This window comes from Myotis nattereri, assembly GCF_964212035.1.
Source record: "Myotis nattereri genome assembly, chromosome: 14".
NCBI classification, from domain to species: domain Eukaryota; kingdom Metazoa; phylum Chordata; class Mammalia; order Chiroptera; family Vespertilionidae; genus Myotis; species Myotis nattereri.
In genome coordinates, this window is record NC_138089.1 from 46,375,270 (window position 1) to 46,390,800 (window position 15,531).

General features: G+C 38.0%; 1 protein-coding gene across 3 annotated transcripts in view; it reads left to right on the forward strand.

The window, feature by feature from the left end:
• The window catches only part of ZCWPW2 (zinc finger CW-type and PWWP domain containing 2), an 80,300-nt gene that overhangs the window by 19,283 nt on the left and 45,486 nt on the right, over positions 1–15,531 (forward strand). For all 3 annotated transcript variants that reach the window (XM_081105820.1, XM_081105819.1, XM_081105818.1), the window contains exons 3-4: positions 1,057–1,404; positions 11,709–11,868. In XM_081105820.1, the coding sequence (XP_080961946.1) occupies positions 1,124–1,404; positions 11,709–11,868 (441 nt within the window). In that variant the 5' untranslated portion in view covers positions 1,057–1,123. The remainder of the gene's footprint in view (positions 1–1,056; positions 1,405–11,708; positions 11,869–15,531) is intronic.

Below are 15,531 nucleotides of genomic sequence, written 5' to 3' on the forward strand. Positions count from 1 at the left end.
AAAGGCCTATGATAAGTGAGTTTCAAAACATGTAATTAAATCATGATTTAAGAGCTTTTTTAAATGGTGCATATTCTTGGCTAGTAGTGTTCTAACTCAATATAGTATATCTAAGTTTTTTTTTAATTTAAAAAATAGGTTTTGCATTGCAAAATAAGATGCTAATATTTTTACTTGTATTTTATTAATTACAGTAATTATTAGTTTAACTATATTTTAGTAGTATGCACATAGCAATTATTGTTGAAGTTAGAAATTTGAGGCCTTAATCATACAGTGCTAACTTTTCTTATAAGTTTAAAATTTTTATAAGAAAGCTCTGCTAAATGTTCTTTTTCAAATCACTTAAATTATAATAAAAGGTAAAATTATACATGCAAATATTTTTTAATTTCCTTAAAGCATTTCAAATTTTCATATGATGAAATGTTTTTCTGCATTTGATTTTCCTCAGAATTTGAAAAAGAATGGTCTAATCAAGCCATGCTGTAATATATAAACGGAGAGGCAGTACTGCTTAGTAGGTAATATCACCGAATTTGGGACCAAACTGCCTTCATCTTAATTCTACTCTACCATATATAAGCTCTGGAACCTTAAACAAATTTCTTTGCTTCAGTTTTTTCTTTAAAATGTTTCTTTAAAAATGGTTATACTAAGGTTGTTGGGAAGACTATGTAAGTTGTGTGCATGAGTCACTTAGAACGATACCTGGATTGTAACATTCAATAAGGCTTACCTATTTTTTATGGCAAAAGTATTGGATATCTACCAGCTGTGTGTGATATGGTAGATTAATAGATATTAACCTCTAGTCTTCTGCATCATCATACTATTCTTGTTTTTAATTTTGGAGCATTTTGAGCCCCAAGGAATTGATGCATCTATTTTGCTTCTGGGTAAGTGGAAACACAACATGCTCAACATGTATAATCTTTATAAGGATAGAGAGTAGGTGGGCAAAGAGGGTATTTAAAGAGCTATTTTTCAGATTTTGGATTGAACTTTTCTTATACTCTTGAATCCTTATTCTTTTATTTTCCTCTTATTTTCCAGATTAAATTCATTTACGAAAAAAGAAAAAATTTACAGTAAGATAATAGTAGATTGTCGTAACACTGCAATGGATTCCTCCATGGAAAACAATACATATATAAACAAAATGTGGGTTCAATGTGAAAGTTGTTTGAAATGGAGGTTGTTGTCAACTGAGGATGCAGCCAGAGTTGATCACAATGAATCATGGTATTGCTACATGAACACTGATTTAAAATATAATAAGTGCTCTATTTCTGAAGAAGACTTTCCTGAAGAGTCTCAATTTCATCGAAGTGGATTTAAGATTGTCTACTCACAGATACCTGTTGGTAGCCTGATTTTGGTAAAATTCAAGAATTGGCCAAGGTAAGATTTTTGCTATCATCATATATAATAAAAGGCTAATATGCAAATTGACCAAACGGCAAAACAACTGGTCGCTATGACACACACTGATCACCAGGGGGCAGACGTACAACGCAGGAGCTGCCCTCTGGTGGTCAGTGCGCTCCCACAGGGGGAGCACTGCTCAGCCAGAGAAGTCCTGAGCCGGGCTCATGGCTGGTGAGCGCAGCGGCGGTGGCGGGAGCCTCTTGCCTCTGAGGCAGTGCTAAGGATGTCCCACTGCTGGCTTAGGTCCTAGGGCTCCCGGACTGCGAGAAGGTGCAGGCTGGGCTGAGGACCCCCACTGCCACCCTCCTCCCCTGCCGAGTGCATGAATCTCAGGGCCTCTAGTTATTTTATAATAAACTGTTAAGATATAGTCTTGCTAAGTTTATGAATTTTAAAACTTCTTAAAGAATCAACTTTTTTCTGTTGTTTGTCTAATTTCTTATTGTTTCCTGATGTCATCATAATCCTTTCCCTGATTTCTTTGGGTTTGATTACTTTTTCTAGTTTCTTATATTGGAAACTTAGGTAACTGATTTAAATCTATTTTTCCTCTTATAAGTATTGCTTTAGCTATATCTCAAAAATTTTAGTATGTTGTGTTATATTGCCACTGAGTTTGAAAGATGTATTAATTTTCTTAGTATTTCTTCTTTGAAATGAGTTGTTGGAAGTATGTTTTAAAATTACCAAATATTTGGGGATTTTAAAATAACTGTTACTGAGTTCTAATTTAAATCGATTGTAGTCAGTTTCATTGAATTGTATTCTATAGCCCAGTATGGCCTATCTTGAAAAGAATGTGTATTCTGTAATTGCTGCCTAGAAACCTAAAATATATTATTATTTTTTTCCTCCCCCTCTTTCTCCTTCCTCCTCCCCCTCTTGTTCCTTCTTCCTCTTTCTCTCCCTCCTTTCCCTCCCCTCCCCCTCTTTCTTCTCCTTTTTCTTCTTCTTCTTTAGATTTTTGTATATTTACTATTGTCTACCTCAGTGTTTCCCATTCCGGATTGATTTTTCCAAGATTGTAATGTGCAGTATACATATAGTTTCAAGTGGGTTTTTTTTCCCCAATTACTTTTTAAAATTATATTTATCCTGTTAACATTGTTTTGATTTTCTTATTTTGGGACTTACAGATATTACTTATGGTAGATCTTTATCGTTGGTATTTTTTCAACTCTTTTCATTTTTAAAATTTTAATTATTTTCCATTTTTTATCTTTCCGAAGGTATTATCAATTGAATGTAATGTCTTTTGTGTTTCTTCCAGATTAGTCTTTATTGAAAAATTTTGAAATGTTTTTATGAGTTTTGTCACCTGTCTGTTCAAATCTTCCTTTTCTTCAAAACCTACATTTTTTAGTTTCTCTAATTCTAATTTATATTTTTTCACAACCTACATTATTTTCTTAATTTGTATTAATTCAACCTTTAGTGTTATATTCCCACTTTTATTTGTACCATCTCTTTTCTTTATTCTTATTGGTCCTGCCCTATTAAACTTGGATTATACTCCCAACAGTTTCTCCTCAGCATGAGCTTTCGCTCTGAAAAGGAGCTCTGTCAGTTAGTTTTAAGTGTTCATAGGGCCCAGACTGCTCTAACGCTTTCAATTTTGTTGCAGTCCCCCTCACAATTTTGACTGCTGTACTCAGTTTGACTTTCCAAAGAGAACTTATGGTTTTAAGGTTCTTATGTCACAAACACATCAGAACTCTGGTTGCCTGCCCCCTCCCACTTTGTTCTCTCTCATATATAAAGATGCTAATAATGTGGATCTTGTAAGTGTTGGTAGTTTGTACCTACATTTTGCATTGGTATAGCTCAGTGGTCAGCAAACGCATTAGTCAACAGAGCCAAATATCAACAATACAACGATTGAAATTTCTTTTGAGAGCCAAATTTTTTAAACTTAAACTATATAGGTAGGTGCATTGTTATTAACTTAATTAGGGTACTCCTAAGCTGGCCTTTGCTAAAAAAGTCCTCATTTTATAATAATAAAGCCACCAACACAAAATAATTACAATTCTTAAATTGATGCAAAAATACCTGTAGGATTTGCAGCTGTTTGGAAAAATACAGGTAACTTTGGCTTTGAGTAGGTACTTTTGTCACCCACGCGCAGTTTGCAGATGCGACTAGCACTAACCACTGCACAATGAGACTGCTGACTGATTGGCTCACTCAACTCGTGCATGAATCATGAGCACTACCCCGCGCTGCATATCCCGCAGCCCACCTGCCCTGCGTCTCCTGTCGCCCGCCCGACAGACACCCCCCACTTCTTCTAATGCCTCTTCAAAATAGATTCGCCCAGGCCGAAAACCGACTTCTGCGCATGGGCCACGAAGTTTCAATCGCACTGTACGTGCACGCCCGCACGTGGTATTTTGTGGAAGAGCCACACTCAAGGGGCCAAAGAGCCACATGTGGCTCACGAGCCGTGGTTTGCCGACCACTGGTATAGCTTATCAATTAGTTTTGTTATAGAGGTTTTGTGTCAGGTTTTGCCTTTCTGTTATAAGTGTTCTGCCTGTATTTATGGGAAAATCAGGAGATTCTAAAACTATAACACCATTGCTGTCTTCTTCCCAGAATCCCTTGCTATTTTATATTACATTCTCCTACTTAACATTCTTAAATCTGGGATACTCTAGCTCATGTTACCTTGTTTGCATTCATATTGAACTATTTTGCATGAAGAATATGTTTGGTTTCATAAACTGTGGTGAGCTTATTCTAACATACACCTAAGACACACACAAGAGGCCTTCAAGTCATATACCTAGATTTGGGTTGAATTATCCTCCAAAATCACATTTTAAAGCTCTAACCTCAGAATGTAACTATATTTGGAGTTAGTGCCTTTAAAAAGGCAATTATGTTAAAATAGGTTCTTAGGGTGGGCCCTAATCCAATCTGAGTGATTTTATAGGAAGAGGTGATTATATACAAAGAGACACCAAGGATTCACAGAACAATTACCATATGAAGCCATCTACAAGTCAGGGAGAGGTTTCAGGAGAAACCAACTCTGCTGACACATTGGTCTTGGACTTCTAGCCTCCAAAATGGTGAGAAAATTAATTTCTGTTGTTTAAGCCACTCGGGTTGTGTAATTTTTCTATGGCAGCCATAACAAACTAATACATTTAATATCTTTGCAAATGTGGAAATTACTCTGAGATTTGTACATTTTGTTGCTGAGAGCTTGTCTAGGTATCAAATGTGAAATACTGTATGGGTGTGTGTATACATATATATACATATATATGCATATATATGTATATATATGTATATCTTCTATATATATATAAAACCCTAACATACAAATAGACCAAATGGCAGAACAACTGAACAACCAGTCGTTATGATGTGCGCTGACCACCATGGGCACGCGGAACATGGTGGGTGTAGGCAGCAGGCAGCAGAGCACTGAACACGGCGGATGTTGGCATAGCACAGTGGGTCGGTGAAGCAGGTGAGCTGGGGCGCCAGACCATGATGGGGCACTGGTCACGGTCATCGGGGCGAACCTCTGGTGGTTACTGAAAATTCTTTGCTCCTGCATGCCATAGTCCCGCCCAGTGCTTGCACCTGCCAATAAAGTAATACTTTCTTTTCCTACAGCAAACTCTATGGAAAATCAAATTATAATAGTTATATTTACATCCACATTAAGTGTGTGAGTTAGCACACACTTAGGTACTTGTAAAAATACTGATGCAACCTCTTGCCTTTGGACTATGTCTCTCTGCTTTGTGGTGGAGATATCTGCATGTACTAGGAAGAGAAAAACTATCTCCATAAATGCTTAAGCAGCCTTGATTTTTAAAAATTGCAAATAGCATTGTATTCAACTAAAAAGAGCATAGAAGTTAAAAGTAAAAGAGAACAGTGCATATCTTATTTATTATAGTAGGACACATTGTCAAACAGAAGCTAGGCTCTGTTTAGGATAACTACCTTGGGCATATTTACACAGACATACAAAGCTTTCTCATGAATATGAAAATTAGTTTATAGAAAATATATTTGCATCCTAATGTAGTAGAACAGTTTAGTAATAAAATATGTCTTTAGGTTAACAAACCAGTCCAGTGATACATTTTAGATATAGTATGTAAATTTATAAATTGATATTTCTACTAGATCCTTTCAGTATTACAAATTATTATTTAATTACTTCGTATTTTTTGCCTATGGATTGATATACTGTGTGTGTGTGTGCGCGTGCACGCGCATGTGTGTGTATGGATGGGAAATTTCTTCTCCCCAACAACCCCTGCATTTAGGCACAGCCCAGAGATTTCTTTTTTTTTTTCTTAATTAAATCTTTATTGTTCAGATTATTACATTTGTTCCTCTTTTTCCCCCCCATAACTCCCTCCTCCCAGTTCCCCCCCCACCATCCGCCCTCACTCCCCACCCACTGTCCTCATCCATAGGTGCACGATTTTTGTCCAGTCTCTTCCCGCATCTCCCACACCCCTTTCCCCCGCAAGAATAGTCAGTCCATTCCCTTTCTATGTCCCTGATTCTATTATGATCACCAGATTATTTATTCACTTGATTCTTAGATTCACTTGTTGATAGATGCATGTTTGTTGTTCATAAGTTGTATCTTTACCTTTTTCTTCTTCTTCCTCTTCTTAAAGGATACCTTTCAGCATTTCATATAATCCTGGTTTGGTGGTGATGAACTCCTTTAGCTTTTCCTTATCTGTGAAGCTCTTTATCTGACCTTCAGTTCTGAATGATAGCTTTGTTGGATAAAGTAATCTTGGTTGTAGGTTCTTGGTATTCATCACTTTGAATATTTCTTGCCATTCCCTTCTGGCCTGCAAAGTTTCTGTTGAGAAATCAGCTGACAGTCGTATGGGTACTCCCTTGTAGGTAACTGAGTTTCTTTCTCTTGCTGCTCTTAAGAGTCTCTCTTTGTCTTTTGGTCTTGGCATTTTAATTATGATGTGTCTTGGTGTGGTCCTCTTTGGATTCCTTTTGTTTGGGGTTCTCCGTGCTTCCTGGACTTGTAAGTCTATTTCTTTCACCAGGTAGGGGAAGTTTTCTGTCATTATTTCTTCAAATAGGTTTTCAATATCTTGCTCTCTCTCATCTTCTGGTACCCCTATAATTCTGATGTTGGTACGCTTGAAGCTGTCCCAGAGGCTCCTTACACTATCTTCATATTTTCGGATTCTTTTTTCATTTTGCTTTTCCAGTTGGGTGTTTTTAGCTTCTTCGCATTTGAAATCTTTGCCTTGATTCTTGCGGTCCTCTGGTCTGCTGTTGGGAGTCTGTATAATATTCGTTATTTCAGTCCATGTATGTTTAATTTCTAGTTGGTTCTTTATCATAACATCGAGGGTCTCATTAGATTTGTTGAGGATCTCATTAAGTTTATCAGCGGCTTCTAGACAGTTCTTGAGAGACCTTAAAAGTGTGGTTCTGAACTGAATATCCTCCATTGACAGTTTTGTCCTGTTTCTTTGTCTCCGCATTTTTTATGCTTTCTTGGTGCACCCCCTAGTGGTCTTTGTGTGCAGTCCTCCTGTAGTTAAGCCTTGATTGTTGTAGTTAATACTAGGGGGATTTGACCTCCAGGCCAGCTGGCTGTGAGAATCAGATGTGTCTGCAGTGGGAAAACTTCTGTCCTCTAGGGAGGTGCTAATCTAGCCTTTGCCTGAGGCTATCTGGCAAATGGCTCTGCGCAGGGCTTGGGCGGGGAGGGTGGGTCGCTCGGGCTCGGGATCAACAGGGTGGGCCATAGAGAGCAGTTATGGCGGCTCTCAGTTCCGTCCCTAGGGGCTCTGCCTCACAGAGTCCCAGCAACCGCTGCAAACCTCAGAGAGAAAGCTGCCTTCGAGTTCCGACTGAAGGCAGACAGTCCCGCTTCTCCCGTTTGAGTCTGGGTCCCTAGAGACTCGCTCAGATCTGGAGCTCAGAATCTGAGACTCCCTCCCGATTGAAAGCACCAACCGCGCCCTCCGCCGCCAGCCCGCTCCACACGCACTCCGTATCTGAGTATTTCACTTCAGCACTGTGCCTCCTCTGAGTCTGGGTATGATATTCTCTTTCCTCCTAGTTGTAGAATTTCCACTCAGCCAGCCTTCCTGTGGTTCTGGATGATGTCTGTTCCGTCTTTTAGGTGTGTTTTGATTTGGTTGTTCAAGGCAGCACTCTCCGGCGTTAACCTATGCCGCCATCTTGGTTCTCTCCCAGAGATTTCTTGACAAGTATAATGTTCAGTTAGTGATGATTCCAGCTCATCTATTCTGTTTCTCAAGGATTAGGAATGAGGCCCAAGTAAAATTTGCTCTCCTCTTAAACATCCAAACCACAGTTAAAAATAAGTCATGTACTTCTTCTCATTGGAAATAAATAAATTCATGCTTAAGTTTCAATTCCTATTGAGGGCAATAGCTATCACATTAAAGATCATTTTCCTGGATAAGAAATGTGTAAGATATCAGTTTCTTCATAATATACTAGAGGCCTGGTGCCAGAAATTTGTGCACAGATGCAGTGCCTAGGCCTGGCCAGTGGTCAAAGCCTGAGCGTCTGGCATGGAAGGGCAGGTCCCAGCTGACCTCTGGGCCCTGGGCAGCACCTGGGCCCCTGGGCCCCCATGTGCCCCCCTCTGCCCGAGTCATTGGGCCCCCACCTGGCTCCCTCAGTACCTGGGAGCCCAGTGTCAGCCCTGACCCTCCCCCGCCCCCCCTGCCACCGCCACCACTGGTCGCTGTCTGGGGGGCAATCAGGCCCCACTCAGCTCCTTCAGTGCCCAGGAGCCAGGCGGTGGCTCCACTCCCCACCGCTGGTCGTCATTTGTGGGGTGATCGGAGGGCTGATAGGGCCCCACTCACACCCGCCTTGGCCTGGCGTTGCCTGCTCACCTGCTCCACCATCCCACCATGTCCCGCTCTCATTGGGGCCCATTGGGGCTGGCAGTGCCTCCACTGCCGCCCACTGCCAGCACCATGTTGCCGATGCCTGCCATGTTCCATGCCACCCCCTGGTGGTCAGCGCAGGTCATAGTGAGCAGTCAAAATCCTGGTTGAACTGGTTGAGGGGACAATTTGCATATTAGGCTTTTATTATATAGGATTTGCACTTCCCCTTGAATTTACCACTTGTTCTGCCAAAATGTTCTTCTTCCCTCCTAAGGGGATTATAACACCAGGTACCTTTTTGACTTTGTTGTATTTGTACATTTTACACCCACAGATTCTAAAATTGATCATACACTTCCCTTGTAATTCTGATACACTTCCATTGGGCTGCCTATTCTTACTCTCCCTCTTCACCTTTAAGCTTCAGAATTTCACATCAATATGAAAGTGAAAAATTGGGAAGTAGATGTGCCCAATGTGCTGTCATCATTGACAGTTTTGGAACTGAAATTGAAGTCAGAGTGAGGGCAAATTTGGACATCAGCTTTTTTGAATCACAGCAAGTCAGAGAAGATGATAGATGTAGCAGCTGCAGGGAAGTAATCATGTTTTCTACATCTACTGCCTCTGCTCGGCTCTTCCTACCGTTTAGGAGCATTCTGTGTTAGCCGAGATATACAGATTAGGAGTCATGATTCCTTTGCACCGCCTGGAGAAATACAAAAATGCCAGAGTTATTTAGACATTTGACAGAATTTCGCATAATTCATCTCTGAATCAACATGCAATATTTTCTATAATATAGCATATTTTTAATAATGAACAGAAGCTTTTTTTCTTTTGTTGGCGTTCAATAATTTTTAAAGTCATCTTTTATATATATATATATTTTATAGAGTAGTGATTTAGATTGAAGACCCTCGGGCCCAATAGGTTTGATGTAGAAACAGTTATATCAGAATTTGTGTCAGAAAAATACCAGCTCATGTTACACATAATTGCAAAATATTTCTTTCTTTCATGTCTTAAGTGTTAGAAATCCTGAGACTGACACTGAATGGAGTAGTTGCTATGCATAAATTTGCTATTGTTTGGCAATGATCCTTTTAAAAATTGCTGTGAGGTGTACATCAGTAGTATTAAGCGTGAGCCCTTTATATTTTACAAAAAGTTTAAACAGATATAATGCAACAATCAGTTTGGTTCTTTTAAAATAGCTGTTAATTGAAGCACCTACTTGTTCCTTGGTGTTCAATAAGTTGGGGGTCTCCATTGCAGCTGCCACTTATTCTTAGCCATTTGTCTATTGAAGTCTTCTTTTGACTGGGTTTCTTCAGAAAGTGGATTTCCAACTTAGTTTTAAAAGATGAACTCCACTTGAGTTTTACTCTTAAGCACAGCACAATAAGAGCTTTCACATGTTGTCATGTGAACCCGATAATAACCAGACAGTCTTCATTTAAGTCCTGAACCACCGTTTGTTTTCCATTATCATTTCCTTTTCTTCCAAATTATTAGGCTTGTTTGGGTTCCAGATAGTGTGACTCAATCTGTAATCCTCTAGTCTAGCCCCTCTTCCATGATGGAAGGTTACCAAGGCAGCCTTCTACCTCCCTTACCCTTAGAGAGGCCCAAAGCCACAGGACTCTGCTCAGCATCAGGGAACAGTGGATAGCTGTTCCATTCTTACACTCTATCATCTCTGGTGACTGGTGCACCTAAGTCACCACCTCCTTGCAGTTCTACTTGGGACTTATCAGCTTCCTGGGATCAAATGTTTTTACCTTAATAATGCTAAGCATAAACTCTTTTCATTAATCTATAATCTGTGAAACTTTTTTATAGTTGGCTATGGTAGATACATTTCTATATTTATGACTTTTTGCAAAAATATTTTTGTATTATTCCTTCTACTTCTCAATGGTACCAATTATCTTAACTATATACGGTTGTATTAGTTTGCTAGGGCTGCCATAGCAAAGTGTCACAGACTGGGTGGCTTAACCCAGAAAATTATTCTCTCACAAATTTGGGGACTAAAAGTCTGAGGTCAAGGTGTCAACAAGGTTAATTTTATCTGAGGCTCTCTCCTTGGTTTGTAGATGGGTCTTGTGTCTTCACATGGTCCTCCCTCATATTGGATTACGACCCACCTTTCAATTTAGTTACTTTCTTAAAGGTGTTATATCTAAACACAATCTCATTCTGAAGTATTGGGGGTTAGGACTTCAACATATAAATTGAATTGTACACAATTCAGTATATAATGATGATACTTCAAAATATTTTAATTTACCTAAAAACTAAAATGTGTAAAACACATGTTTGTTTCAATTTAGTAACTGCACAGTGAGGAACCAGAGTTACAGTGAGGCCTCATTACCTGCTGCAGGCCTCTTGTCTGGGAGAAGGCAGAACTAGAGTCTGGGTATCCTGATTTGAACCTTGTTATCTTTTTACTCCATAGTGCAGCAAACTGAAATAGAACTTAATAATTGTACAGATCTTTGAATGTCTGGGTATATTAGATATGTATATTTTGGGTCATGAACTATAAACTTCAGATTTCTATTGTACATTATTTAGTCACAGCTTCCTGACCTTATTTAGTACCTTTTTCCCTGCTTTATTTTCTGAAGAATAGTAGGTCAGAGTCTAGAGAGATTGGTAAACTAGTTACAACTAACTTGCCAAATGAAAAAATAAAACATACCAAGGAATTTCTAGAGATTTATGTTATTTAAAAATACCCCTAAGGATTTATTTTTAGTAAAGGATAAATTTTATTTCCGGCACTGAGGATTTTTAGCAATGTGGTCACCTGTCAATGGAGCAGATGGGGGGGGCGGGGGAGGGACAATATTGACTGCTGAACTTACTTCTGCTTGTCCCACAGAAGTTACAATCTCCAGAGTTAGCACAGCCTGAGCTAACAGTACCCTTTTGGCAGCCCTGGCTCAGGAAATGCCAACGCTCTCCTACCCCTTCAGAAGCCCTGTCAATGGGTTAACATTTTAGTAATTAGTCATTCTGATTGGTTAGAGTTGAGTCGGTCCTGTCATGATTCTGATGAATCTTTTTTCTCTTAGCAATACCTAAGTGTCTCTTACAGACCCTGGAGATCATCCCTTTGTCTTATAATTCTTTCTCATATCTCATGTATATCTTAAATATGTGACTATTTCAAAGCTTTCTATATCTATAAAGGCACAACTGATTACTTGTATCAAATGAATATCCTACTTTTAAAATGTGAATATGTTAAAGTTTAATAATTTATTAAATTCAAAGAAGAAAGTTTGATATACAACTATGACAGATATATTGATGACTGCCTTTTTTAAAAGCATAAAAATAATTAAATATAATTTTCTTTGAAAGTTGGCCAGGGATACTTTGCCCTGATCCTTTTAAAGGTAAATATGTGACCTATGACCTGGATGGAAATGTTGAACAGTATCACATAGAATTCCTGGGTGATCCCCATTCAACATCATGGATAAATGCAACATTTGTTGAACATTATAGTATCACATTAAAGGTAAGTAGAAAAATCAAAACTTTATTCTTCTTGCACTTGTTTTTAATTATTGCCATTTTTGTCTCAGATCTTAAAAGATACATAATGATTAACTTTTATATTTATATAAACAAATAGTATATACTCTTTGTTTTAAACTCATTTTAATTTTTAAAGCAGTTTTTCAAAGGAAGTATGGATATAAAAACAGTTATGGGGTACTTTAAAATTTTATTTTTCTAATAGAAATATAGTATAAATCAACTGAGGACTTCGCATAATTGTGTTTTGAAATAATTTTAAGATTATTTGGAATTTTTTAAATTCTTTTGAGAAAACTCTAAGTTGTAGCTAACAGGGAAAATTACTTATGTAATGAAACCAGATTTTCAAATTTCAAATGGAATATTTCATTATACTAGCTCTATCAGTATCTTTTTGATTCCTTTTAAACTTTAAATCACACAGTCCAATTAATGAATAGACTGGACTCTCAGGTTGATGAGAATAGGTAAACTGGACCTGTTTCTATGGATTTGGTTTAATTATTATAAATTAGCTCATCTATCTGTCTGTATTTTAATATTAAAACTTTTCATCTGCAAATCATGCTTTCATTAGAAATCTGATGTCAGAAATGTGGATTCCTTTTCCTCAGTTTGGATAGTGTCTATTTTTTAATGAGAAGCTTATGTATTCAACTATACATATGAGTGTATGTACATTTAAGGCGTGCCCTTTAACCCACGCTATAAGTAAATCTGTGGAGATTTGAGGTACTTTAAAATGGGCTTTTACTCTGTCTTTGACATAAGCAGTGTATTTGCCCATTTAGCTTGAAAACAGCTGGAAGGAAAGGCTGTTTTATTTCAGTGTGGAATAACATCACTTATATTCATGTCACGGGAGTTGTGAACCAGTCATCTTAATGTGAGCACCTTCTGGACTCTGACTTCTTGGATGTATGCCTGGGTACTTCTACTGATAGTCACTGAAGACAGGAAGGAGTGTTCTCACTTCTCTGTCCCCTCCCCTTCTAAAGGATGGGCAAGTCTAGCTTCTCATGAAGCAGACCTTAGAAGCTTAGATATTTGATAATGTGATAAAGAGTGGGACACTTTTTTTTCAAACATATTTTTTATTGATTTTAGAGAGGGATAGAGAGATAGAAACATCAATGATGAGAGACAATCATTGATCAGCTGCCTCCTGCACTATCCCCTACTGGAGATCGAGCCTGCAACCTGAGCATGTGCCCCTGACCGGAATCAAACCTGGGACCCTTCAGTTCGCAGGCTGATGTTCTATCCATTGAGCCAAGCTAACAAGGACGAGTGGGACACTCTTAAGAAATCATATGTAAATATAAATTTAAAAAAATCAAAGTGTATTTTAAAATTGTCAGAACTAGTAGTACTTGTAGGATTTGACTCCTGTCATGATTAATTTGAGTAGTCTGGTATCAGTGAGCATACCATTAATCCCTGGGACGAGGAAAAAAATTTGATGCAAAACAAAGCCAACACACAAGAATCAGTAGACATTAGTTTTTAACCTTATGAAAGCATTAAAGCAAACTTAGAAAGTCTTGCAAAGACCAGGAATTCAAGGCTGCTTAAATGAATGAAAGGCTGAGAGCAGAAGAAAGTAAAGTGTTGGTTTCTGCTCTTCCTCACCCCTTTCCCAACTAGCCAGGCACTCTGGGTGGATAACTCACTGGGTGCCCACAGGCTCTGGGGCAGGCTCTGTCCTCTACTGTCATTCAGGATACCTACCTACAGGCTTTGCTCTTGGCCTATACTCTTTTTTTCTTACCTGTGCCTTTTTTTTACTTATTCTCTTAGAGCTTGTATAATAGGGGTGCCTTCTTCTGTGGGTCTCTTCATTCAAGTCTGAAATTTTAGTTCTTTTTCACTTCAGTTCAGCTGGCACATGCCAGACTGGCTGTGCTCTGATTCCCTACTCCTGGCTACCTAAGGTCTCAGCGTGCCAGGGAGGGGAGATTAACCCGTGACTGAAGCCTCCTTGCTCCAATCGACTCAAGAAACACAAGGCAAGGTGGTGGACTCAGGGAATACAGACAACGAAGGTAGAAAAATGATAAAAAATGATACGTCTGAGAAATTGGTTGAAAAGTATTAATTCCAAACTATGTATTACCTGGAGATAGCTGGGATTTATGTCCCTGTCTCCTGGAGATGGAGATAGTCTTGACTTCAACCTGTAGTTCTATTACCTAGACTTCCAAGGGTTTAATCTTTTATTGTCCTTTTTGCACTGGAGCTCCTGTATCCTCAGATGCTATCTCTATATTGCACCACAGTGATCCAGATATTAAATTCATACCTCCTCCCCCCATAAGAAAGATCACTTACACAAGTAATATAAAGTAGACAATGTAAACTTTCTTTAAGATTTTTCTTAAAGAAGGGGTGGAGAAGAGATACACATTGTCCAATCTTTTTCTAAAACTCAACAAGGAATGAGAGGCACATATGACTCTTACTGGTTTAAGCTGTCTAAATCTTACTTCATACATTATTTCAACATCATTTTCTCCTAGTTGTATAAGCTTAGTTTAACAAGTGATTAAATAATATTTCAGAATTTTCACTAATTATGGACTATATTAATTTTGCAGTGTATGTTAAGGTGGGAGAGAAATAAGCTCCTCTAGAAAGACATTCCATGTATTTACAAGAAAATGGAATGTTTTTAGTTTTAGATTATAAAAAATTTAACTCTTTTGTTTCATGTTTGTCTAGTTCTTTTTTAAAATATATAATTCCCCCTGGTAGATATGTTTATGGGACTACTGAATTAGTAATTTTATTGTTTAAAGTGCAAAAGAACTCTGTTATTGTCTATTAATACGAATGGTAGGGTTTTCTCCAATAAATAAAACTTACTTACAGATACAGTGCAATATACTTTAGAAAACAGTTGAAGGCAATATTTAGATTGCATATTTGTAATTTATATTGGTTTATTCATACATTATTTTTTTCATTTATAAAAAGGCTAAAGTTCCCTCTTCATTTTAAAGAAACCTTGATTCTTTTGAAAGTTTGTATTTAAAATATATATCACTCTGATAATTACTCAGATAAAATGTACATGAACGTGTACCAGGTGGCTATTTGTTGTTGTTGTTAATCCTCACCCAAGGATATTTTTCCATTGATTTTTTAGAGAGAGTGGAAGGGTGGGCGAAAGACAGAGAGAGAGACACATCAATTGGTTGCCTCCCGGCATGTGTCACGACCAGGTTGGAGCCTGTAACTGAGGTACATGCTCTTGACTGGAATCAAACCTGAGACCCTTCAGTTCTCGGGCTGATACTCTATCCACTGAACAAAACTGGCTAGGGCTAAATGGCTATTTTTTTTTTTAAGAGTAAATGCATGGAATAAAATTCTTTCCTCATTGGCACAAATCTTTCTCCTGTATTTAGTAGGTACATGTTTGCAGAACTCATTATTTACAGATTTATTTTTTAGCTTGATAGACTACTATGTGATAGACTGCTACTTGATAGACTACGAGTTTAGCATTTCTATGTGATAGACTATGTGATAGACTGCTACTTGATAGACTACGAGTTTAGCATTTCTTAAGCATGGATGTGCATTATAGAACCTTACAAAACAGTAACAACACCACCACACATCAAAAATACAGCAA